This window comes from Aquarana catesbeiana, unplaced genomic scaffold (assembly GCF_042186555.1).
Source record: "Aquarana catesbeiana isolate 2022-GZ unplaced genomic scaffold, ASM4218655v1 unanchor225, whole genome shotgun sequence".
Classification (NCBI taxonomy): Eukaryota; Metazoa; Chordata; class Amphibia; order Anura; family Ranidae; genus Aquarana; species Aquarana catesbeiana.
In genome coordinates, this window is record NW_027362652.1 from 150172 (window position 1) to 177643 (window position 27472).

The 27472-nt window shown below is 45.7% G+C and overlaps 2 protein-coding genes across 2 annotated transcripts in view; one reads left to right on the top strand and one right to left on the bottom strand.

Moving 5' to 3' along the window:
- LOC141121570 (uncharacterized) overlaps window positions 1-27472 on the top strand; it is a 277798-nt gene that overhangs the window by 51132 nt on the left and 199194 nt on the right. The gene's annotated exons all lie outside the window — the stretch shown is intronic.
- LOC141121546 (uncharacterized) lies at window positions 6675-26399 on the bottom strand. Its single transcript, XM_073611170.1, has 7 exons — window positions 26326-26399; window positions 18858-18972; window positions 18381-18515; window positions 18171-18294; window positions 17956-18053; window positions 11150-11285; window positions 6675-9365 (listed from the first exon to the last, which is right to left on the bottom strand). Exons 2-7 carry the CDS (start codon window positions 18951-18953, stop codon window positions 7288-7290), a joined length of 2667 nt encoding a protein of 888 aa, XP_073467271.1. The 5' UTR covers window positions 18954-18972; window positions 26326-26399; the 3' UTR covers window positions 6675-7287.

Consider the following 27472-nt stretch of genomic DNA (forward strand, 5'->3'; position numbering starts at 1 on the left):
ACTGGTAAAAAACTGAAGTACTCCCTGTATGGGAGAGGTTATATAGGGGATCACTTCCTGTCTAAAGACCTTTGGTCTACCTGTGTCCATTCACCTGGAGATGAAGTATAACCCAGAAGGTAATGAATATTAGCCTAACTCTGTCCCATGATGTATGAAAAAGAAATTTAGTTTCTGTCTCACTGTAATCAGTTGAGCTGCATGTGATTGTTTTGGTCTGTTCTGTGTTTCGCTTGCTGCAGGGTTGACTGGTTCCCCCTCTCTGTCTGGAAAGTGTCTGGAAGATAGTGGGCTGGGAGAATCAAATCAGCAGCTGAATATTTATGCAGCCCTGACCAATCCCTAGGGAGAGGTGCACAGATGGTGGCTGGGAGGACACATAAATACTCTGCGACCTGGAACAGAAGGGTTCTTTTTCCAGAGGAGGAGATGCCAGCCTGGAGGGCTGCTGCCCTCCTGGGCAGGCTTGCCATGTGCCTGCTGTTCATCAAGGTCCCAGCTAGGCTAGCTGAAGGGCCTATTCTTCTAAAAGTTCTTAAAACTGACTGAGGGGCTTTCTTCTGGGGATCTGGTCTGGTATCACTGGAAAAAGGTGTCACGAAGATGTTGAAAGGAGGCATCCAACTCTCCAAGGACATTAGTGGGTACCGTCTGGAGAGAGAGATTCCTGAGACTGTGTGCTGCTGCCATCCCTCAGAGTTAGAGTTGCTCAGAAAAGGGGACATTGCGCCTGGTGTCCTGGTATAGCTCAGTCCACTAAGTGCTTGTGCAAGGACTCTGCTCAGAATATTAGGAGGAAGATTAGTGTCCTCAAGTTGCTGTTACAGTTTCTGGAGTATCCCACAGTTACCCTACTCCTATCTAAGCTCAAATTCTAAAATAAAGCATCAGAAAAGCATCCCACTAGACTGTTCAGTGAGCAAAAGGAGTGGCTGTGACTATGTGCCTGACTGTACAAGTACAATTACGGGAAAATACCCTAGGGATCTTAAACTGCGGGCTCCTGTCGAAGGCGCAGCATTACAGGTTGTTATCTATGAATTTGAATCCCACACTATCAGAGGAGTTTTCCAAATACTCCTACTCTGGGTGGGTTCATGTGATGCCATGGAGACAGGAAATGAAAACTATGGTAAGTATGGGAAATCAATTTTCTGTTTTCCTGACAGGCCCAGGGCATTGCATGCGGGAAATGGATACAAAAAATTTCTGAGAAGCAGCAGACAATATTTTCTGTCAAAACTCAACTGTGGTGAATACATTCAAATGTCCAGGTGTGGCAACATTGGTATCAGATCCCAACCACTGCCACCAATATGTGACAAATGGCTGGTCAGATCTCACCGTGCTGCCACCAGTACATGATGACGATCTTTGCCTTACCCAGCACAGATATTTTCCAGCTAGCGAAACAGCAATCTCAGTGTCAGCAGAAAAAAGAGCGATCAACACGGGGGTCAGCCAGCTGCACGGGTAACCTGTTATACATGCTAACAGCTGCCATCAAGTGTTTTTATCAGAAACACAAACACACAATATTTACATAACAATTTTGACTTTTAAGGAATGTCTGAATTTCAGAGGATTGCCATACACACTATATTACCAAAAGTATTGGGACACCTGTCTTTACACACATGAACTTTAATGGCATCCCAGTCTTATGCCCCGTACACACGGTCGGATTTTCCGAGGGAAAATGTGTGATAGGACCTTGTTGTCGGAAATTCCGACCGTGTGTGGGCTCCATCACACATTTTCCATCGGATTTTCCGACACACAAAGTTTGAGAGCAGGAAATAAAATTTTCCGTCAACAAAGTCCATTGTCGGAAATTCCGATCGTGTGTACACAAATCCGACGGACAAAGTGCTACGCATGCTCAGAATAAATAAAGAGATGAAAGCTATTGGCCACTGCCCCGTTTATAGTCCCGACGTACGTGTTTTACGTCACCACGTTCAGAACGATCGGATTTTCCGACAACTTTGTGTGACCGTGTGTATGCAAGACAAGTTTGAGCCAACATCCGTCGGAAAAAATCCTAGGATTTTGTTGTCGGAATGTCCGAGCAAAGTCCGACCGTGTGTACGGGGCATTAGTCCGTAGGGTTCAATATTGAGTTGGCCCATCCTTTGCAGCTTATAACAGTTTCAACTCTTCTGAGAAGGCTGTCCAAAAGGTTTAGGAGTGCGTCTATGGGAATGTTTGACCATTCTTCCAGAAGCGCATTTGTGAGGTCAAGCGCTGATATTGGAATAGAAGGCCTGGCTTGCAGTCTCCACTCTAATTCATCCCAAAGGTGTTCTATCGTGTTGAGGTCAGGTCAAGTTCCTCCACCCCAAACTTGCTCATCCGTGTCTCTATGGACCTTGCTTTGTGCACTGGTGCGCAGTTATGTTGGAAAAGGAAGGGGCCATCCCCAAACTGTTCCTTCCCAAAGAGTTGGGAGCATGAAATTGTCCAAAATGTCTTGGTATGTTGACACCTTAAGAGTTCCCTTCACAGGAACTAAGAGGCCAAGCCCAACCCCTGAAAAACAACCCCACACCATAATCCCCCCCTCCACCAATTGATTTGGACCAGTGCACAAAGCAAGGTCCATAAAGTCATGGGTGAGCAAGTCCTGACCTCAACCCGATAGAACAACTTTGGGATGAATTAGAGTGGAGACTGAGCCAGGTCTATTCGTCCAACATCAGTGCCTGAACTCACAAATGCGCTTCTGGAAGAATGGTCAAACATTCCCATAGACACACTCCTAAACCTTGTGGACAGCCTTCCCAGAAGAGTTGAAGCTGTTATAGCTGCAAAGGGTGAACCCTTCGGACTAAGAAGCCATTAAAGTTCATGTGCGTGTAAAGGCTGGTGTCCCAATACTTTTGGTAATATAGTGTAGTAGCTTTTCAAAGAGATAGTTCTGGCTTAGGGCATTAGAGACAAATTTAACGCTTTTAAAATATTGTTTAATAAAAGGCAAAAGAAAAATGGTGCAAATTCAATATTTACAATAAGAAGAGACAAATTAAAACAACAAAACAAAAGAGGATTAAGACTGAAAGTACTTAAAGAGGAGTTCCACCCAGGGGGGCCGTCAAAAAAAAAAAAAATTAAAAGTCAGCAGCTACAAATACTGCAGCTGCTGACTTTTAATTGGACACTCACCTGTCCCTGGGTCCAGCGATGCGGGGGATCGAAGCCCCGTTCGTCCCCCCCCTCCGCTCGTCGGCGCCGGCATTTCAACTGTGGGCGCCGGGCTGTGGCTTCACAGCCTGGCACCCACTGCGCATGCGCGAGCGGCGCCGTGCGCCGTGATTGGCCGCTCAATCACCTGGGACCTGTAATGGGTCCCAGATGATTGACAGGAGGGAGGGAGCAGAGCGGAGCCCTTCCTGTGCCGAGGAGGAAGTGATGTCACCAGCCCAGGCTAAGGAACAGGCAGACTACGAGGGACCACCTAGCAACAGGCATTTAGATGTAAGTGAAAAAAAAAAAATATCCAAATGTTTTTTTGTTTTTTTTTTTAGAATTTTTCCAGGTAGTTTTGTTTTTTGGGTGGAACCCCACTTTAACAAACATCTTGGGTTCTTTGGTTCTAGTAGAAGACCAAGATTCAGAGTCCGTGGCGTTCTCAAAAAAAAAAGAAGGCTCTGGGTACGTGTATTCCATTTTAATGTTATATGATAGATTCAGACTGTTGATGCCGTAGCTTTTTGTGGATTTTCTAGAAGGTCTCACTGAGTCCTCCCTTCACCCAGTCACAAGGATTAAGTGGCGGGAGGTAGGAGTGCTGAAATGTTTTATATTAATCCAGCAGACCATTCCATGATGTCAGTTTTCCTAGGTGAGGTCATATTGTTATTGTATCACATGCTACAATTTGATAACACGCTATTATTGTGCACCATTCAATTACCACTCCATGGAGACTAAAGCCCCGTACAGACGATCGGCCATTCCGACAACAAAACCGTTGATTTTTTTCCGATGAATGTTGGCTCAAACTTGTCTTGCATACACGCGGTCACACAAATGTTGTCGGAAATTGCGAACGTCAAGAACGTGGTGACGTACAATATGTACGACGAGCCGAGAAAAATGAAGTTCAATAGCCAGTGCGGCTCTTCTGCTTGATTCTGAGCATGCGTGGAATTTTGTGCGTCGGAATTGTGTACACATGATCGAAATTTTCGACAACGGATTTTGTTGTCGAAAAATTTGAGATCCAGCTCTCAAATTTTTGTCGGAAATTCTGACAGCAAATGTCCGATGGAGCCTACACACGGTCGGAATTTACGACAACAAGCTCACATCGAACATTTGTTGTCGGAAATTCCGACCGTGTGTACGCGGCATAAGAATTACATACCTCAGAGATATTGCAATTCAGACTGTCACTGGCTGCTGAATCAGCCGAATTTCATTACATTATCTACCCAGTTTAAGATTAATGTTCGGCTTCCCTGTCTGGAATTTATGATACCGCTAGGAAAGTTTAATGGAAATCATGGTGGAAGTTGTAAAAGAAAGGCTGACTTCTACACAGGATAAAGGTGCCATTCTAATTCTGACTTAGTTTTGGGGGTGCCCTGACCTCATTACTGTCATACATGATAGTGAGACAGGATGATGGCCATGTTGCTTCTGTGCATATGATCTTGATTAATAGCCTTCTTTTGCTTGCTTGTATGTGGCCCTTGGGGCATAATTCCCCCTCCTATCAGCAACAGTGGGGCATTATTCCTGCCACTGACACTGACAATAGGGCACTATTCCTCCCACTGACACCAATGATGGGACACATACCTCCCACTGACACCAACAATGGGGCTCTATTCCTCCTATTGATCTCATTGATGGGGCACTATTCCTCTCCCTGACACCAATGATGGGGCATTATTCCTCCCACTGACACCAATGACGGGGCACTATTCTTCACCCTAATACCAATGATGGGGCATTGTTTACTCCCACTGAGGCCAGGACATGTTCTTCTCCCACTGGCCACAATCTGACCCCCCTAAAGTTTGAAGGACCGTAAACTGGTCCTTTGTTTATAAAGTTTGGAGACCCTGGACTTAACTGATAACATTCATGATGCCACCCAAGACTTGGACACACTGCATCTCAAGTAAACAATTACCCCTTTTGGTGCCAGAAGAGAGCTAACCATATAAGTCTAGTTGATGATTCAGGCCAAAATCATTGTCAGGGAAGCCTCCTTGCCCCCCCCCCCCCCCCCGTTTCTTCCCGTAGGTATCACAAACAGTTGTTCTGACATTTTTGACTCCACCATAGCCTGAAGATAGGCTTTCAGAAATCTGTCAACATTGAGTGGAAGAACTTGGCCATCTCCTGTTGTGATGCAGGTTGGTAAAGCTGGCCATACACTGGGAAAATTCTCGCTCAGCGTGTGGCCCTACTCTTTGACAATTCAGTTGACTTACATAGTTACATAGTAGGCGAGGTTGAAAAAAGACACAAGTCCATCAAGTTCAACCTATGTGCTTCGACTTTTGTCGAAGGAGACTGCTGGAAAGCCTTTGGCTGAACAGCAGCTGCATGCAATCGGATATTCTGACAGCTGCTGCAGATGGATTATGAGAATTTGCCGAATGGCCTTCAGCTTGTTCCTAAAACCCTCTTCTGTAATGCTTGCCTGTGTATGACCCAGCTTGCCTTTGGACTTCTGGCTTTTGCTCCAACTCTGTTCACCTTATTACTCTGACCTCAGGCTTTGCCCGGCTGTTACTGACCATGACCTGCCGATTTGGTCCCTCACTGCCCTGTTGTAGCTGATCACCGCCTGGCATCCTGGCCCTGCTTTTGTCTTCTGCTCTGGTGCCAAGCTACTTTTGCATCCTGCTCTGAGGACTGCGACTACCAGCTCTACCCACTTGAAGAGTGGACATTACAAGCCAGCAATTCCAGCACTCGTGCTGCTCCTTGCCTTCACGCTCTCTGTGTTCATCTTCAGAAGTGTTGAGCGCGAGGTGCAAGGGAGACCTCCACAACATTGCAGTCTTCACACATGCATGTGGTACACAGCGTCATGTGATTGCCACCTGGCAGAGCTTGCTCAGAGCTATGTTTAAGGACACAGAAGAGCAACCTGACCATATTGCACATGTGTGAGTTACTGCGCACGCAACATACCCCTGTGGCTGGAGCACACAGTCTGCATTGCACTATCCTTCTCGAGCATACCTCATTTTAGCTGATTACCCAGAAACGGGGAGTGGCCAAGGCCTGACCAGCAGAAACACAATGTTTATAAGTACAGAGATCAAGTAGGAGCACAGAGGGCAGATAAAATACATGTCAGAGAGGCCTTTTTAAGCAAGACAAGGAAGCATAGCAACACAGGCACTGCACAGGGAGAGAGGCAGCTGAATGGCAAACAAAACTCAGATGAGGTAGCAGGTAATAGGCAGGATCATGCTCCAACGTAAGACCCATAATCCAAAGATTTGACAGTAAAAATGGGCACTTAGCTGGTTAAAATACCTCAAAATCAGCTGTAATTCAGGAGAAACCCCCCCCCCTTTTCCCCCATTAAAAGCCCATGACACATCACCTAATCTTTGAACCTCAGATTTAATTAACTAAGTAAATGTTCGCCCTGCAGAAAGGAGGATTAAAAAAGAAACATCTCAGATAAGGTGGGACTCAATTTTATATTTATTTATACTGTCCTGAGGAAGTTGACCAGAGGTCAGCGTCAACCGATATATGGTGCCAAAGAGTTATCAGGAAAACATTTTTCACACTCAAGACAGAAATATGGCTTCTCGCCTGTGTAAGATCTTTGATGTATAAAAAAAAAGGTCTGATTTCCATGTATAGCATTTTCACACTTCGAAGATGAATGTGGCTTCTCCCCTGTGTGAATCCTCTGATGCTTTTAAAAGACTGGACTTCTCTGCAAAAGCATTTCCTGCACTCTGGGCAGGAATACAACTTCTCCCCTGTGTGAGATCTTTGATGTATACCAACGTCTGATTTCTGTATATAGCATTTTGTACACTTGGGGCAGGAATGTGACTTCTCCCCTCTGGAAGATCTTTGTTATATGCTAAAGTCGGATTTCTGTGAAAAACTTTTCCCGCACTAAGGACAGGAATACGGTGTTTCCCCTGTGTATGATCTTTGATGTACAGTATAACTAGATCTGATTTCTGTGGAAAAAAACACACACTCAAGGCAGGAATACAGGTTTTCTCTGTGTGAAACTTCTAAAGTGTGAGTGTGAAGATGGGTGTTCTGTGAAAAAAAAAAAAAATGTCCTCACTCAGGGAAGGAATGTGGCTTCTCACATGTGTGAGATTTTTGATGTCTAACAAGGTCTGATTTCTGTAAAAAACATTTCCTGCAATCCGGACAGGAATACGGCTTCTCCCCAGTGTGGGATCTTCGATGTCGAACAAGGTCTGATTTCTGTAAAAAACATTTCCCACACTCGGGACAGGAATACGGCTTCTCACCTGTGTGAATCAACTGATGTCTGTAAAGACTCCACTTCCCTTGAAAACCTTTCCCACACTCAGTGCATGAATACGTTTTCTCCCCTCTGTGGGATCTTTGATGTATAACAAAGTCTGATTTCTTTGAAAAACATTTCCCGCACTCAGGACAGGAATACGGCTTCTTCGCTGTATGAGATCTCTGATGTGCGTGAAGATGGGATGTCTGTGAAAAACATTTACCACACTCAGGACAGGAATATGGCTTCTCCCCCGTGTGAATCCTCCGATGTCTGTAAAGATTTGACTTCTCCGAAAAACTTTTACCACATTCAGGGCAGGAGTACGGCTTCTCCCCCGTGTGAGATCTTTGATGTATAACAAAGTCTGATTTCCGTCTATAACATTTCCCACACTTGGAACAGGAATACGGCTTCTCCTCACTGTGAGATATTTGATGTCTAACAAAGTCAGATTTCTGTGAAAAACATTTCGCACACTCAGGGCAGGAATATGGTTTCTCCCCTCCGTGAGACCTTTGATGTCTAACAAGATCTGATTTCTGTATAAAACATTTCCCGCACTCAGGGCAGGAAAACGGCCTCTCCCCTGTGTGAGATCTCTGATGCATAACAAGTCCTGATTTCCATGCAAAACATTTCCCACACTCAGTGCAGGAATACAGCTTACCGCCTGTGTGAGATTTCTGATGTATTAGAAGGTCTGATTTCTGGGAATAACTTGTCCCACACTCAGAACAAAAATGCAGCTTATCCCCAGTGTGAGATCTTTGATGTATGACAAGTTTTGATTTCCGTGGATAATGTTTCCCACAGTCAGGGCAGGAATAAGGCTTCTTGCTTGTGTGAGATCTCTGATGTATAACAAGGTCTGATTCCTGTGAAAAACATTTCCCACACTCAGAACAGGAGTACGACTTATCCTCTGTATGAATCCTCTGATGGTTGCAAAGACTGGACTTTTCTGAAAAACATTTCCCACACTCAGGGCCAGAATAAAGCTTCTCCCCTGTGTGATATCTTTGATGTAGAACAAGTCCTGATTTTCGTGTAAAACATTTCCCACACTCAGGGCAGCAAAACAGCTTTTTCCCCGTGTGAGAGCTCTGATGTATGTAAAAATGGGATACCTGCGAAAAAGATTTCCCGCACTCAGTACAGAAATATGGTTTCTCCCCTGTGTGAATCCTCTGATGTCTGCAAAGATTGGACTTCTCTGAAAAACATTTCCCGCATTCAGAGCAGGCATAAGGCTTCTCTCCCGTATGAGATCTTTGATGTAGAACAAGCCCAGATTTCCAAGTAAAACCTTTTCCACATTCAGAGCAGGCATAAGGCTTTTCCCCCGTGTGAGATATTTGATGTACAACAAGTCCTGATTTCCGTGTAAAACATTTCCCACACACAGGACAGGAATATAATTTTTTCCCCTTGTGAGACCTCTGATGCATGTAAAGATGGGACAATTGTGAAAAACATTTCTCACATTCGGGGCAGGAATATGGCTTCTTGTCTGTATGAGATCTGTAATGTAGGACGAGTTCAGATTTTTTTAAAAAACATTTCCGGCATTCAGAGCAGGAATGAAGCTTCCCAGCCATGTGAGATCTCTGATGTACAGCAAGACTTAACTCAGAACTAAAACTTTCCCCACATTCAGGACAGAATTCTGAATTCTTCTGAATTTCAGCACCATCCCTCAAAGTAGGAGGTTGTTCAGAGTCAGAGGGACTTGATAGTCTATCCATGCTGTGAAGTCCACCTTCAACAATGGATTTAATTGTCTTTTCTCCTTCACAATCCCTTATGATGACCTCATCTTGCATTTTACAGCTTAGAGATAAAGTGAGATGTTCCCTTGAGAGTTTCTCGATGGCGTGTCCTGAAAAAATATAAAATCATGATCAATAGAAAACACAATGGTTAGCGCATTTAAATCTGGATCAGGTAGATTTTATTGAGCAGGAACCATAGGGAACCTACTGTGCATATCAAATTAGTGTTGGGGTCATTGAAGAGATGGATTTGTCAGGTATTGCTATAAGCCGGGGTGAATAGATCTGTCTTGGGTCTGTTTTTAAAAACTCTCTCGTACAGATGTGCCAATTCGCAGGCAGGTTAAGGGACCACCTCCAAGCATGTTATTTAACCACTTAAGGACCGAGCCTCTTTTTGAGACTTGGTGTTTACAAGTTAAAAACTTTTTTTTTTTTGCTAGAAAATTACTTAGAACCCCCAAACATTACAAATTTTTTTTTCTAACACCCTAGAGAATAAAATGGCGGTCGTTGCAATACATTCTGTCACACCGTATTTGCGCAGCGGTCTTAAAAGCGCACTTTTTTGGAAAAAATGCACTTTTTTGAATTAAAAAATAAGACAACAGTAAAGTTAGCCCAATTTTTTTTTTAGATTGTGAAAGATAATGTTATGCCGAGTAAATTGATACCCAACATGTCACGCTTCAAAATTGTGCCCGCTCGTGGAATGGCGACAAACTTTTACCCTTAAAAATCTCCATAGACGACATTTAAAAAATTCTACAGGTTGCATATTTTGAGTTACAGAGGAGGTTTAGGGCTAGAATTATTGCTCTCGCTCTACTGATCGCGGCGATACCTCACATGTGTGGTTTTAACACCGTTTTCATATGCGGGCGCTACTCACGTATGTGTTTGCTTCTGCACGCAAGCTCGGCGGGACGAGGCGCGTTTAAAGTTTTTTTTTTTTCTTATTTATTTTACCTTTTATTTTTACACTGTTCTTTTAAAAAATAAAAAAAATCGGGTCCCTTTTATTCCTATTACAAGAAATGTAAACATCCCTAATAATAGAAAAAAAGCATGACAGGACCTCTTAAATATGAGATCTGGTCAAAAAGACCTCACATCTCATATTTACACTAAAATGCAATTAAAAAAAAAATGAAATGTCCCTTTAAGAGCCATGGGCGGAAGTGAGGTTTTGACGTGGCTTCTGCCCTGCAATGGTATGGAGACGGGTGGGGGCCATCTTCCCCTCACTCGTCTCCATACACAGGAAGGACAAGCATCCTATCGCCTTTGCCGCTACAGACGGCTCCGGTGAGCGTCAGAGGGCACCGGAGCGCGGCGGGAAGGGGGGCCCCTCTCCCGCCGCCGATAAAAGTGATCTTGCGGCGAATTCGCCGCAGAGACCACTATTATCGGAAACCGGACCAAAATACTTGTTGTTCTTAAAATTAGTGCTCACTGTCAAACTGGACCTTAATTTTTTTTTTTTGCTTTGGTAGACGTCTTTCGGGGCAGTGTCCCAGTTTGCTTGGCAATCCCTTACCTATTAGCATAGAAAATGGCCTTTACTGATTTCTAAGATTGAACTCTTATTGACATTTGGTTTCAGGATCTGAACTTCAGTAAAGTGTGCTTATCCCACCCCGAACCGGACCCAGTTACGTTTAGTTCATCACTATACATAAATCATGTCCGAATAAATAAATTGTGTCTGCAACCCAGAGAAGGGGGTTTATCCGAGAGAAAAGAAGATCTAATGTTCAGGATGGGTATCAGGACAAGGAGGTGACTATTATGAACCTATGATATCACTTATCCCCTCCCCTGCCCTACTGTGGACCAATCAGTGTGCAGTAACAGAGCAGAGATAACAGAAGAATATATTATAGCTCACCTGTGCTGATCTCTGTAGGAGCGTCCTCCTCTTTGAATGTCCTCGTCATTCCAGCCTCCTCCGTATATTGCTGATCATCCCTCACATACCTCTTTTCTACTTCACCCTCAACCTTCATGTCCATCAGATCTTCACCCTAAACCAACAGAATGGCAGAAAATAACATTGCCAAGGATGCACACCCATGCAGACTCACTAACCAAGGTGAGGACCTCGTTTGGTGGAGGAGGAATGAGAAGAGAGCTTACTATGAGCAGGTAAAAAAAAGTTAACGTGGGTAAACGTCCCTCCCTCACATTTTCGTCCCGTTGTCATTTATTGACGAAGATTGGAATTGATTTTCGTCATAGTTTTTGTCAATGGAAACATGCCACTGACGAAAATGATGGCAAAAATATTTTTAATCGATGAAATGAACACAGGCTTTGTAGCAATCTCTAGACCACAAACAGGGGTTGGGGGAACCAGAAGCAGGAAATGACCTCAAGCAGCATCCCGCAAAACAGTGTAACCAAAAGGTAGCATCCTCGGCAGCTCTAGTATCCACCTGGTAAAACCATGTAAAAATGTGAACTGAAGACCAGGTAGTGGCTTTGCAAACTTGAGCTACTGAAGCTTAACCACTTAAGGACCGCCCCACATACATTTACTGCGGCAGGGTGGCCCTTAAGCGCAAAATCCCGTACCTGTACGCAATTCTCGTGGTTGGCTCTGGGGCGCGTACTGCTGTAGCCACGCTCCCGCGGGAGCCAATCAGCGGGTCTGGTGGCCGCGATGGCCGCCAGACACCCGTGATCATTCAGGGGAATGACAAAACGGCAGTCTGCCTATGTAAACAAGGCAAACCGTCATTCTGTCAGACAGGAAGAGATAGATCTGTGATTCCTGCTAATCAGGAACACAGATGTCTCTCTTCCTTGAGTTCGTCCATCCCCCACACAGTAAGAAAGCACGCCCAGGGAACACAGTTAACCCTTTGATTGCCCCTGATGTTAACCCCTTCGAGTGGTCCCTTACAGTGACCGTGCATTTTTTTTTTAGCACTGATCACTGTTTTGGTGTCACTGGTCCCCAAAAAAGTATCACTTAGTGTCAGATTTATCCGTTGCAATGTCGCAGTCCCGCTAAAATTCCCTGATTGCCGCCATTACTATTGTTTTTTTTTTTAAATTCCATAAATCGATCCCATAATTTGTAGAAGCTATAACTTTTGCGCAAACCAATCAATATACGCTTTTTGGGGTTTTTGTTCTCAAAAATATATATCTGAATACAGATTGGCCTAAGTTGATGAAGAAATTCGATTTTTTACATTATTTTATTGAAAATGTTTTATAGCAGAAAGTAAATTTTTTTTTCAAAATCTTTGTTTTTTTTGTTTATAGCGCAAAAAATAAAAAACGCAGGGGTGATAAAATACCACCAAAAGAAAGCTCTATTTGTGGGAAAAAAAGGACATCAATTTTATTTGGGTAAAGCATCACATGACCGCACAATTGTCAATTAAAGCACCGCAGTGCAGTATCGCAAAAAATGGCCTGGTCAGGAAGGGGGTAAAACCTTCCGGGGCTGAAGTAGTTAATGATGGATAGCCCAGGAAGAATCTACTCTCCTGGAAAAATGAGCCCTCTCCGAGAATGGTGGAACCTTTCCTTTCTTACCGTAAGCTTGAGAATCCAACAAGAACAAGTAAATTTGGAAGCTGCGGGACCCTACTTTGGTCCCTCTGGAAGAACAGAGATAGACTTCAAATGCCGAATTGCATCAGTCAGCTTCAGGTAACGTCTGTTAGCATGAACCACTTTCAAAGTGTGGAAAGTCTTGTTCCCAGGCAGCAAGGGTTTAGGTCAAAAAGAAGGTAAGACAATGTCCTAGCCGGGATTGTAAACCGCATCGCCTTAGGTAAGAAAGAAAGAAAGCTTAGGTCAAAGTACCACTTTTTCAAGGTGGAATACTGGAAAAATCTTCTTACAGAAAAGGGCCACCAGTTCTGAAACCCTATGACCTAAAGTAAAGTAATGGCAACCAGAAACACCACCTTCCAGGTCAAAAGAACCAAAGGAGGGTCTCAAATAATCTGAAACGGAGGAGTTTGTAAAACAGAAAAAAAAACAAATTGAGATCCCACGTCGACAAAGGTGGTCTGATTGGATGGGCAATATGCAGAACACCTTGTGCAAATGCAAGTAATAAGGAATGCTAATCAAGCGGTTTCTAAAAAAAGAGGCTGCCAAGGTGGAAATCCACCACTGATTGAATTCAAGGCCAGCTGTATATATCAACTCCTGTCTGGAGCAAAGCTAAGATATGACCCATAATATAGTTGCAAGGATGAAATCTAGCCTCACCAAATCAGGACAGTCTGGAAGGACCCAAGGCCTGTCCACTGACATGTTCATGATATCAAAATACCACGTTCTTCTGGGATATCCTTCCACCCAAAGTCTTTGAAGCAGACATAGAAGAAGCTGTAGTGGTTGGACAACTGGTCCCACAGTGTCCCCAGAACATCTACCATAAACACCTGGGGATCCTTGGTCTTCAAGGCATCCAGTTTTGCATTGGACCTGGAAGCCAGAAAATTCACATATAGTGTGTCCCATCAATGACAGCTCTCCTTGAACACTTCAAAGCGAAGAGTCCACTCCCCTAGAGACAACTGCTGATGGCTGGAGAAGTCCACCAGCCAATTTTCCAGTCCTGGAAAGTGAACCACAGATAAATCAGGAACATGAAACTCTGCTCAGGACAGCATGAGATCCACCTGTTCCTGGGCTACCAGCCTTTTGTGCCTTCTTATTGATTTACGTAGGCCATTGCCTGGGCATTGTCAGAGTGAACCCTTACAGGGAGGCCATGTAGCTGCGTTGACCAATGCAGGAACGCAAGTGGAATCACTTGGAGTTCCAGAATATTGATGGACAACATCCCATTAAGCTGGCATCCATCATCAGCATCGTCACCTCTCCAGCAGCCACAAAAGGAATGAATGAACTGAGCAAAGGGAACCACCTCGAACGAGGCCACCATTTTTCCAATTCCCTCATACAGGGCCGAATTGAGGGATTTCTCAGCATCTTGAGAGAATTCACCTGATTCCTCTAAGCAAGGCATTTTACTCCTGGAGGGAGAATCCCTCTCACTTTTGCAGTATTCAGGAGCAGACCAAAATATTTCAAACAATGGGCTGGCAGCAATGTGAATTTTTGGAGAATGACAACCCAGCCAAACCTCTCCAGAGTGCGTACTGCGTGAGACTCATTGTACTCCAGAAAAGGAGCAGAGTTCTCCCTTAAAAGCAAACATCCAGATGCCCTAGAATAGATATCCCCTGGCTCCACAATAGGCCCACAATTGGAGATAGAACCTTGGTGAACACTCTGGGGCCATAAACAGGCCAAATGGCACGGCCAGAAATTGAAAATTATTCTCTTCCACCAAAAACTTTAAAAACTCCAGTGAAGAGGAAAGATCGTGACGGTACCCTATGTCCCTTTATATAAAAGATAGGAATCCTTTATGTCCACCCATGCCAGGAAATCCTGTGGCTGGGAATGCCAATGAACACTCTGATTCCACCCGGAACTTCCACCCTCAGAGAAACCTGTTGAGAAGTAAAGGGGTCCAGAATGGGTCGAACATTTCCATTCATATTTGGAAACATAAAGAGGTTTGAATTAAACCCACAGAACTTCGGTTAGCCTTGTATCAGAACAAAAAGATGATCAAGAGCTTGCAAAGAAGTCAATCTTTATTGTGGATTAAAAAAAAAAAAAAAAAAAAAAATTAAAGGATGAAGCATGAAAGGGTAAGTGCTGAAATTCCAGCTTGTAGCTGCGAGCCCGTGGAAAGCAAACCCACTTGTCTACTATCTACCCCTGCCAAATATCTTCAAAAACTTGCAAACGTCCCCCACCCACATTACGTGAGGGCACTCCTTCATTGAGAGGAGGATGTGGACTGATGATTTGAGGGCCCAGGACTTCTTATGGAACCAGTTTCTACTTAGTAGTTGAGTCTTGAAAGTGGTGGAAGGAATGTCTTGTGGAGGAATAAGAGTGCTTACTTTTTTCTTCTTAATAGGTAAAACTGAGCTCTTGCCTTCCAATATCTTGTGGATATACTTATCCAAGTCAGGCCCCAATAAAACATTTCCTGTGAGAGGGAAAACTCACTAGCAACTTGCAGGATAACTCGGCAGACCAGCAATTTAGCCAGCAAACCTGCGCATGGGTACAGACAACAGTCCCAAAAAATACATTTGTTGGATGGATCTCCAGACATTTGTCAGCAGTATCCTTAACCACCTCAATACTGGGCACTTTCACCCCTTCCTGCCCAGGACAATTTTCAGCTTTCAGCACTGTCACAATTGAGCGACAATTGCGCAGTCATACAACACTTTACCCAAACTAAATTTTTATAATTTTTTTCCCACAAATAGAGCTTTCTTTTGGTGGTATTTGATCACCACTGGGCTTTTTATGTTTTGGCAAAAGAAACGAAAATAGACCAACATTTTTGAAAAAAAAAAGTTGTTCTTCATTTCTGTTATAACATTTTGTTTTCTCTTTTACTGACGGGCACTGAGGAGGCTGCACTAATTCACACTGATGGGCACTAATGAGAAGGCACTTATATGTAGAATTGGTGGGCACTGATATGCGGCACTGATGGGCACCGATAGGCTACACTGATATGTAGCACTGATCGGCACTGATAGACGGCACTGATGGGCACTGATAGGTACTAATAGATGGCACTGATAGGCAGCACAGATGTGAAGGTACTGCCAGGCATGACAGATGGGCACTGATTGGCATCTGTGAGGGGCACTGACAGGCGCTACTGGTGGGCACTGATTGGCACCTTGATGGGCACTGATTGGCGATTTGAGTGGGCACTCATTGGAATTTGGGTGGGCACTCATTGGGACCGCACTGATAATCAATGTGCTGATTATCAGTGCACACCCTGCCCCCCCCGATAGGAGATCCGCCGATCAGCTCTCCCTGTCAGCGTGAGCCGAGGAAAGCTGATTACTGCCACTTCCTGGTTCAGGTTGTGATCAGCTGTGATTGGTCACAGCTGATCACATGGTAAAGAGCCTCTGTCAGAGGCTCTTTACCACGATTCGAGAAGCGGTGTGTCAGAGTGACACACCACACCACAGATCGCTTTGCTGCGTGCCCCCATGGGCGCACGATCATGGCTTATCTTGCTGGGCGTCATACGATGCCCAGTCAGGATAACTGAGACACTTCCCAGCCGTCATTCTGCTATAGGCGGGTGGGAAGTGGTTAAAGTAACTAAACCCATATCATGTTGTCCCTGTTGCTCTCTCCCCCTTCTATAGAAGTCCCCAATTCGGCTAGGGATTTTGTAGAGCAATGTTGGCAACTCTGCACATGCTCAGTTTCCAGCGTGTTTCTATGCTGAGCATTTCCTCCCCATCACATCTGAGCAGCCCATGTGACTATGGAGTCACACATGTGGGCGTATACTAAGTGGTAAATGACAGGCCCCCCCTCCTCCTCCATACCCACTAACCAGCTAAACACAATGGGGGGTGGGATATTACATGTAGATTGATGGAGGCTTCACCTCCCTCTTATTCTAAGACACAGGCTGGAGGGGCGTGACTCGGCCTGTGACTGGCAGAAATCCGCACACACCATGTTATTGCCAAAAGTTATAAAGATTTGATTTCAAATATATATTTGTATGAAAATTAAAAACAGTTTATTGATATGAATTATTTATTTTTACTCTGTATTCCAAAAGGCTGTTTTTTTTATTTTGAACATGTGACCAACAGCAGAGAACTAGAAGCTCCTCCTGCTTATGTTTCCATGCAGACAGGCTGGGAGAGAGCTGGGTCATGTAACATCTGTATATCAATTAGGAATAAGGTACTTAGATGTTGTTTTTTTTTTTTTAATAATTACATCATCAACATACAGAAATAGAAGGGACAATGTAAATTAAACAGTGCGTGTTTAGTATCACTTTAAGAACCAAACAATTAGCCATCAGGTACGTGAGGTTCTTGTTTGCCGCATCCACTAGAGGCATACTCACTTCTGAGTGAATGTATCCTCCTTGGAGTATTGATGAGCTAACCCCTTTGGTCGGGTGAACACCATGTCGGGGTGAGCCCAGTCTGCATACAGAACATCTTTGAAGACAGAAAAACTGAGGATCTTGTGGCGGCCACCATGATCCCAGGGGCAGAATTTTTTGAGAAGAGGACTTGAGAAGCAGCAACTTCAAATCAGTGAGCATCACTTCTGCAAGAATTTGCGTGAAGCCTTCTAGGTCCAAGTTAAACTCTGACCCTGGGGTTCCTCTGATGCAGAATCCTTAGAAGAGGAGTCTTCTACCTCCCAATCTTCAGGTTTATAGTCATATGCTTTTGCATCAGCCTCTACAAGTTCTGCCTCCATTAACAATGAGGAGGGAGGAGAAAGGCAACGCCTCCATTTGTAACCGAACCGACCCAAATTAGCGAGTGCCCTTGATAGCTATTGTTGTAACCCACGCATAGCAGAGGGCAAATCCTCCTTAGTCGCATAGGAAGTAGCAGAAGCAAACGATAGAGGAAAAAAGTCAGAGCCGCTAGGAACACATTGAGCCCCAGGGACAATGTACAGGAGGGGGCTATGTCTGGGTTCCTCTCTACCTGATGGGAGTATCTGGGACCCAACCACACCTCTCTGTCTATGAGACATATGGCTTCAAATTAACAACAGGACCCACACTAATTCTTCAATCACTTTATGTTCCAGACTCTGAACTCCACCCACCTGATGATGGTGAGGGATGGTGTGATCTTTCTCTGTGGAATCCCGGGAATACAGAGGACGGGGACATCTCTCTGGTAGGTTCCCATTACTGGATCCATCTGTAGGAAACACACACACTGACTGAATACATTGCTTCTATGTGTTTATCAGATGATGGGGGGATCTAGGTGGAGCCTCCGTACTGCTCTCTCCTTTACAATAAAGTCTCCTCTTACCCGGTGATGTGAGGGGCGGCTGATTGTCCATCATGACGTCCTTGTAGAGATCCTTGTGTCCTTCTAAATACTCCCACTCCTCCATGGAGAAATAGACAGTGACATCCTGACACCTTATAGGAACCTGACACACACAATGATACAGTCACCATCCAGACACATCCCTTGTCTGTTACTGGATAATGTCCCAGAATTCCCAGCACCGCTCACCTCTCCTGTCAGCAGCTCCATCATCTTCTTGGTGACTTCTAGAATCTTCTGCATGTTGTGTCTCTCAGGTTTTAGGGAGTCACATGGAGGAACTGTGATGGTCATATGATCTCCTGACTTCAGAAGAGGAAATCTCTGTATTGGAAAACCAATAGAAATATCATGTTAGAATCCCAGAATCCTCCTCACCTCTCTGGTCAGGTCTGTGTTTTATTAATAGAAAAAAGAGTGATGTCATGTGACCTCCCAGAATCCTCCTCACCTCTCCAGTCAGGTCTATTTTATTCATAGAGATAAGAGTGATGTCATGTGACCTCCCAGAATCCCCCTCACCTCTCTGGTCAGGTCTGTTTTATTAATAGAGATAAGAGTGATGTCATGTGACCTCCCAGAATCCCCCTCACCTCTCCAGTCAGGTCTGTGGTTTATTAATAGAGATAAGAGTGATGTCATGTGACCTCCCAGAATCCTCCTCACCTCTCCAGTCAGCAGGTAGATGATCTCCAGGGTGAGGTTTAGTATCCTTTCAGTCATGTGACTTCGGTCCTCCTCCATCCTCATTGGTGTGGTCATGTGATCTATGCTGGTTTCTCTGTGGACAGATAGTGTAGAATTATTTGGACTGTATTGGTTGCACAATATTAGGACGGGGATGTTAGAGGGTAATAGAAATTGCCAAGGCATTTTCCTGTAGTGCGCTATACAGGTCTAGGGCAGTGAATCTCAGCACAGGGGGTCGAGTCACTGATGGCCCTCCGAGGCATGATCCACCATGATAGGTGAAGACTGGACCCCTGTTGAAAAGGTCCTGAGGTGGGAGCTGTAAGTGTCCCTGGTAGCCTGCAGGTACCCCTGCACGGCAATGCTCCTTCCCCCGCTCCACCGTTGGGATGGCTGTTAGGTGCTGCTAAATGTGGTTTGCATGGTCTCCCTCATTTGTTTACTTTTACTGTATAATAGTGAGGGAATCTACAGGGGCTGTGTGGCTTACTATATTCTTGGATGGAGCTTAATGTGTTTGGTGGGTGGTAGTGGCAGGTCCATTCCACCTTACACTCTGGCTGTATTTGTCTCACCATGCTCCAAGAGGGAGCTTGTTATTTATTTCAGGAGATAGGATGGCCAAAGTATGTGCACTCCACCTTTCACACTGGACATGGCACACAATTCTGATGCCATAAGGGACAGAGCTTCATGGCAGTGGCCATATTGCCACCTTGTGGAAGCCAATTAGCATCAGAGGCAGTGCATAGCAATAGGCACAAAGGCATGCACAGCAGACAGCGGTCACACCTCTGGTGGTTACTCCAGGGACAAAGATGGATCATACTTTCAGTATTACATTGTATATCTCTGTATGTTGCGGTCATTTAGATGCTTATCTAATATTTTCTTGAAACTATCGATGCCCCCCGCTGAGACCACCGCCTGTGGAAGGGAATTCCACATCCTTGCCGCTCTTACAGTAAAGAACACTCTACGTAGTTTAAGGTTAAACCTCTTTTATTCTAATTTTAATGAGTGGCCACGAGTCTTGTTAAACTCCCTTCCACAAAAAAGTTTTATTCCTATTGTGGGGTCTCCAGTACGGTATTTGTTTATTGAAATCATATCCCCTCTCAAGCGCCTCTTCTCCAGAGAGAATAAGTTCAGTGCTCGCAACCTTTCCTCATAACTCATATCCTCCAGACCCTTTATTAGCTTTGTTACCCTTCTTTGTACTTGCTCCATTTCCAGTACATCCTTCCTGAGGACTGGTGCCCAGAACTGGACAGCATACTCTAGGTGCAACTGGACCAGAGTCTTGTAGAGCGGGAGAATTATCGTTTTATCTCTGGAGTTTATCCCCTTTTTAATGCATGCCAATATTCTGTTTGCTTTGTTAGCAGCAGCTTGGCATTGCTGAGCCTATCATCTACTAGGACCCCCAGGTCCTTTTCCATCCTAGATTCCCCCAGAGGTTCTCCCCCCAGTTTATAGATTGCATTCATATTTTTGCCACCCAAATGCATTATTTTATATTTTTCTATATTGAACCTCATTTGCCATGTAGTTGCCCACCCCATTAATTTGTTCAGATCTTTTTGCAAGGTTTCCACATCCTGCGGAGAAGTTATTGCCCTGCTTAGCTTAGTATCGTCCACAAATACAGAGATTGAACTGTTTACACCATCCTCCAGGTCGTTTGTGAACAATTTAAACAGGATTGGTCCCAGCACAGAACCCTGGGGGACCCCACTACCCACCCCTGACCATTCCGAGTACTCCCCATTTATCACCACCCTCTGAACACGCCCTTGTAGCCAGTTTTCAATCCATGTACTCACCCTATGGTCCATGCCAATGGACCTTATTTTGTACAGTAAACGTTTATGGGGAACTGTGTCATACCATTATAACTGCATAAAAGCACACCTGTTGGGGGTGGCATGGGCATCTGGGGTCATCTCCTGAGGTAACCAGTGCACTGCTGCTATTGCACAGTGTCCTCTCAGCTGGCTGGGATTCTTAGCCTTTAGTACAAGTTCCATCATTGTGGAGTCAGCAGGCCATATGTCTCTTAGATGGAGAGGTAGGAACACTGGGGGAGGGTTCACAAATACCCGTCAGGTCAAGAAGATCCTAGACGTAATCCCTAGTACGGCATCAAAGGTCAGATTTCGGCCTTGACAGTCTGATTGGCTCTCACTCTCTGTTCCTTCATGCAAACTGTTACACATGTTTTTTCTCCGATCAGATTATCTGTGACCCTGTGGGATCTCAATTTGGTTCTCTCTGTTCTACAGAGACCTACATTTGAGCCTATTTGGGATCTTCCCTTGATTGTTCTGACAATGAAGGTGATGTTCCTGGTTGCCATTACCTGGGCACGAAGGATATCTAAACTGGGGACTCTTTCTTGCAAGGAGCTGTTTCTGATACAACACCATGACAAGGTGGTTCATTGTCCTCTTTTTGTTATATCTCAACCAGGATATTGTTCTGCCTTTTTTTCCATAGGCTTTATTCTCCAGGGGACAAGGCTCTACACACTTTAGATGTGGCTCTGTCACGTATCTGATAGGAGACTGAAATGACTAGGTCGGCCTCTATTGTATCTCCAGCCCTGGCACTATTGGAAGTGGAACAGAGGGTACCGGGGGACAAGAGGAACATGAGTGCCAGCAGATGTTAATGGAAGAACTCGCAGCAGGAGATGCAGTGCCAAGGAGACTGGCAAACCAATGGCTCAGGAACAGCAGCAATGTTCAGAAGTCTAACCCAGGTTAAAGGGGCACTCTGCTTGTGCTCCTGGTTCAGGACATGTGGCTTGTCAGAGCTCTCAGCAGACTTGAGACAAGAACAAACAGCGGTGCACAGAGCTGGTATAGCAGACAGCCAGGCAGGCACTTGAACAGGACAGTAAGCGTGTCGGGACCCCATGGGGCAAAGGATCGCGCTATACCACAGATGGACACCGGCGGAAAAAGCGCCCTGAGGCGATTCAGTTCACATAGGTAGCGCTATACAAGTCACTCATTCATTCATTCAGGACAGAAGCCAGGATCAGAGACAGACGCGTGGTCACAGGAGAGCCAGGGTCATCAACAGGCGGGGCAACAAAGCACCAAATCATGAGCAAAGTTGAAGTCAGGAATGGAGCCGGGTCAAGAATAAACGACAGGTCAGAAGCAGAATCCAAGATCAGGTAAGGAGCAAGCTGGGTCAGCAACAAGGGAATTATACAGAATAAAGGCAGGACACAGGAAACAGCTGAAGACCAGTCAGCACATCCTTAAAGTAGCCTGTCTGGTGCCAACAGGAATCGTGCATGTGCGCACGCAAGTGCGCATTCTTGTGCGGTTGCACGCACCTGGTAACTGTTCTGTGGGAAATACCATGTGCACCAGACGTCTCACAGGGATTCCCTGACAGGGTCAGACTACCAGGATGTATCTGAGTAAACAGCCGCAGTCGGGCAATCAGGCTCTCTTTTTGTGTTTCCTGAAGGGCCAAAGAGGGGTCTCGCAGCTATTAAGCTAACAAATCCAATGGTAAAGAGTAGACCTTTCTGTTAAAGTGGAGTTCCACCCAAAAATGGAACTTCCGCTTTAAGTGGAGGTGACCCCCTGACATGCAACATTTGGCATGTCATTTTTTTTTGGGGGGGGGGGCGCGGATACCCTCTTTTTTAGAGGCATCCAGCTCCCACTTCCTCCGCAGTGCCAGAAAGGAAGATCACCTCTCCCCCCTCCCCTGTAATCTTCTGGGACATGTCACAGATCCCAGAAGATTGCCCGCTATTCACAGAGCACAGCGCAGCTTGCGCATGCGCAGTGCGTGCCCGCTGTGAAGCCACAGCTGAGTGCCCACAGTAAGAATGCCGGTGCCGTGGAGAGGAGAGGGGAGAGGAGAGGGGGCTTTGTACGCCCGCATTGCAGGACCGTGGGACAGCTGAGTGTCTGATTATTAAGTCAGCAGGTACACTTTTTGTAGCTGCTGACTTTTATTAATTTATTTTTTTTGGCGGAATTCCATTTTAAGCTTATGGTATGAAAGGAAAAGCTATGTCTTTTCAAGAATGGCTCATTCTACCAGGGGTATAGGCTCCTACTGGGATATTTGTCATCAAACTTCATTGGCGCTGGTCTGAAAATCTGCAACCTGGTTGTTGGTTCACAATTTTATAAGATTTTACCAGGTGGATGTTAGATGTTGTAAACCTCGGAAAAAAAAAAACCCTGTGTCAGGGCTGGGCTCAGCCCTTCCTTCTCTGAGCCGGCCGCTCAGCTGTCGGCTAATTGCCAGCTCCTATCTCTCCACAGTTACTCAGCTGTTGATGATATCCTGCTCGTCAGTCCTGCCTACTTAAGCCTTCCAGTCCAGAGGATCTCTGCCTACTCCTTGGTCAACATCACAGAGACATCTCCTGCGTTCCTGTTTAAAGACTTGCTTTGCTGACATCCCTCCTGGCTCCAGATCCTGCTTGCTGTTCCAGGACATTGATCCCTGACTACTGGCCTGGCTGACTATCCGTTCCAGTTAATGAACTTTGGCTATGTTTATGTTTGTTTTTTTGTTCTTTTTACTTTTATTATTAAACAAGTGTGATTTAACTGTAAAAAAAAACAAAAAAAACAAACGTAGTCAAAACATAGCCGTAACATAGTCAGCCAAGCCAGTAATCAGGGATCAATGTAGTGGAACAGCAAGCAGGATCTGGAGCCAGAAGGGATGTAAGCAAAGCAAGTCTTTAAACAGGAACACAGGAGACTCTTTGATTTTGACCAAAGCAAAGGCAGAGATCCTCTGGACTGGAAGGCTTAAAGGGGTTGTACCATGTCTGCACTCTTTTCTGTACCATGTCTGCACTCTTTTCTGTACCATGTCTGCACTCTTTTCTGTACCATGTCTGCACTCTTTTCTGTACCATGTCTGCACTCTTTTCTGTACCATGTCTGCACTCTTTTCTGTACCATGTCTGCACTCTTTTCTGTACCATGTCTGCACTCTTTTCTATACCATGTCTGCACTCTTTTCTGTACCATGTCTGCACTCTCTTCTGTACCATGTCTGCACCCTCTAACGTACCACATCTGCACCCTCTCCTGTACTATGTCTGCACCCTCTAACGTACCATGTCTGCACCCTCTCCTGTACCATGTCTGCACCCTCTCCTGTACCATGTCTGCACCCTCTCCTGTACCATGTCTGCACTCTCTTCTGTACCATGTCTGCACCCCCTAACGTACCATGTCTGCACCCTCTCCTGTACCATGTCTGCACTCTCTTCTGTACCATGTCTGCACCCCCTAACGTACCATGTCTGCACCCTCTCCTGTACCATGTCTGCACTCCCTCCTGTACCATGTCTGCACCCTCTCCTGTACCATGTCTGCACCCTCTCCTGTACCATGTCTGCACCCTCTAACGTACCATGTCTGCACCCTCTCCTGTACCATGTCTGCACTCTCTTCTGTACCATGTCTGCACCCCCTAACGTACCATGTCTGCACCCTCTCCTGTACCATGTCTGCACCCTCTCCTGTACCATGTCTGCACTCCCTCCTGTACCATGTCCGTACCCTCTCCTGTACCATGTCCGCACCCTCTCCTGTACCATGTCTGCACTCTTTTCTGCACCATGTCTGCACCCTCTCCTGTACCATGTCTGCACTCCCTCCTGTACCATGTCCGTACCCTCTCCTGTACCATGTCTGCACTCTTTTCTGCACCATGTCTGCACCCTCTCCTCTACCATGTCTGCACCCTCTCCTGTACCATGTCTGCACTCTTTTCTGCACCATGTCTGCACCCTCTCCTGTACCATGTCTGCACTCTCTCCTGTACCATGTCCGTACCCTCTCCTGTACCATGTCCGCACCCTCTCCTGTACCATGTCTGCACTCTTTTCTGCACCATGTCTGCATTCTCTCCTGTACCATGTCCGCACCCTCTCCTGTACCATGTCCGCACCCTCTCCTGTACCATGTCCGTACCCTCTCCTGTACCATGTCCGCACCCTCTCCTGTACCATGTCCGCACCCTCTCCTGTACCATGTCTGCACCCTCTCCTGTACCATGTCTGCACCCTCTCCTGTACCATGTCTGCACCCTCTCCTGTACCATGTCTGCACTCTCTTCTGTACCATGTCTGCACCCTCTCCTGTACCATGTCTGCACTCTCTTCTGTACCATGTCTGCACCCCCTAACGTACCATGTCTGCACCCTCTCCTGTACCATGTCTGCACTCTCTCCTGTACCATGTCTGCACCCTCTAACATACCATGTCTGCACCCTCTCCTGTACCATGTCTGCACCCTCTCCTGTACCATGTCTGCACTCTCTTCTGTACCATGTCTGCACCCCCTAACGTACCATGTCTGCACCCTCTCCTGTACCATGTCTGCACCCTCTCCTGTACCATGTCTGCACTCTCTCCTGTAACATGTCTGCACCCTCTCCTGTACCATGTCTGCACTCTCTCCTGTACCATGTCTGCACCCTCTAACATACCATGTCTGCACCCTCTCCTGTACCATGTCTGCACCCTCTCCTGTACCATGTCTGCACTCTCTTCTGTACCATGTCTGCACCCCCTAACGTACCATGTCTGCACCCTTTCCTGTACCATGTCTGCACTCTCTCCTGTACCATGTATGCACTCTCTCCTGTACCATGTCTGCACTCTCTCCTGTACCATGTCTGCACCCTCTCCTGTACCATGTCTGCACTCTCTCCTGTACCATGTCCGCACCCTCTCGTGTACCATGTCTGCACTCTTTTCTGTACCATGTCCGCACCCTCTCCTGTACCATGTCTGCACTCTTTTCTGTACCATGTCCGCACCCTCTCCTGTACCATGTCTGATCTCTTTTCTGTACCATGTCTGCATTCTCTCCTGTGCCATGTCCGCACCCTCTCTGACAGTCTCCTACACCTGAACTTCAGTTATGTTCCGAGGACCCGTCTCACACAGAACCCAGGTATGTTCATCTCATCTCCAGTGAGAAGGTGACACATCTCTAAAATAAAGAGAATGTTCTGACCCTGAAAGGGTTAATCTAGGTTTCCACACTATAGGGGGTTATTTACTAAAGGCAAATCCACTGTGCACTTCCAAGTGCACTTGGAAGTGCAGTCGCTGTAGATCTGAGGGGGACATGCAAGGAAAATAAAAAACAACATTTTTGCTTGCACATGATTGGATGATAAAATCAGCAGAGCTTCCCCTCATTTCAGATTTTCCCCTCAGATCCACAGCGACTGCACTTCAAAGTGCACTTGTAGTGCACAGTGGATCTGACTTTAGTAAATCAACCCCTATATATATATATATATATATATATATATATATGTGTATCATCATCTGCTGGAGATAAAAGACGCCAAAGTGACTATAGAGGAAGAGAACGGACGTGACGGGAGATTACTGGGTGTAAATAGATAAGAAGATTGTATTACCTTCTCTCCTGCCAGTTTCAGCAATGTCTCCTCTCTACTTCCTACCTACCACATGGAACTTCCTATCTGTACTTGACATCACTTCCTGTCTGTATTCCATAGAGACTTACTGTCTGGGTAGAAGTGAGATCACCACCTTGTGGAGCTCAGAGGAATTGCAGCCCTGAGAAACGTCTCATAGTGTGAATGCGGCCTTATCATTGTTGTCAAGTGTCCTGGATAATTGCAAGACAGTCCCAGGATTTTGGCTACTGGGCCAAGTCTTGCAGGTTCCAGGACACTGTACAGAGTGGCAGTGAGGTGATGACTGGTGGAACACTCTCTGAATTCCATCACCAGGCACTGCAATTATACCAGACTGTTGGGAGCCGTCGTCTCCTCTCTGATAGTGAAAGTATAACTCCGACATCAGGCAGCGGGAGTGTGTGATCAGGTAAGTATCATCACTGACCACCAATGCTGGGCTGGGGGTTGACTGTGTTCTCTCTGACACCAACGATGGAATTTATTTTATACAATTTACACCAATGATGAGACTTCATTTATCCACATTTGAGACCACCCACTTTGTTTACTTGTAGCGGTAGGGCCTCGGGAGGCAAGTGAGTGATGGAAGCACACTGAGTCGTGGGGTCTGCGTTTTTTTCTTTTTTTAGCATCAGATGTCTTTCATCATAACTGATGTGGATCTACACCCCTGGACTGTTTGTTTGACTGTTTGGGACGCCTGCCTTTACACATACATGAACTTTAATGGCATCCAAGTCCTAGTCCCTAGTAAGAATGAGCTCCGGCTGGTTCGCACACTCCACGTGCAGAGCCCGCCAGGAAGTCAGCACGACGCTGCGCTAATCACAGGCAGTGAGACATTTCCTGATCTCTGCAGCCGCACATCAGGAAAATGTCTAACTGCCTGGGATTAGCGCAGCGTAGTGCCGACTTCCTGGAGGGCTCTTCATGTGGAGTGTGCGAACACACCGGAGCTCATCCTTAGTCCCAAGGGTTCAATATTGAGTTGGCCCACCCTTTGCAGCTATAAGAGCTTCAACTCTTCTGGGAAGGCTGTCCACAAGGTTTAGGAGTGTGTCTATGGGAATGTTTGACCATTCTTCCAGAAGAGCATTTGTGAGGTCAGGCACTGATGTGG

Excerpts from the sequence above, each read along its gene's own strand:
- LOC141121546 (XM_073611170.1), bottom strand. The coding sequence starts at position 18,953 with ATGACCACACCAATGAGGATGGAGGAGGACCGAAGTCACATGACTGAA. Across the intron at positions 18,295-18,380 it reads TGGAGCTGCTGACAGGAGAG|GTTCCTATAAGGTGTCAGGA; the intron begins GTGAGCGGTGCT and ends TGTGTGTGTCAG. Across the intron at positions 18,054-18,170 it reads GCCGCCCCTCACATCACCGG|ATGGATCCAGTAATGGGAAC; the intron begins GTAAGAGGAGAC and ends TGTTTCCTACAG.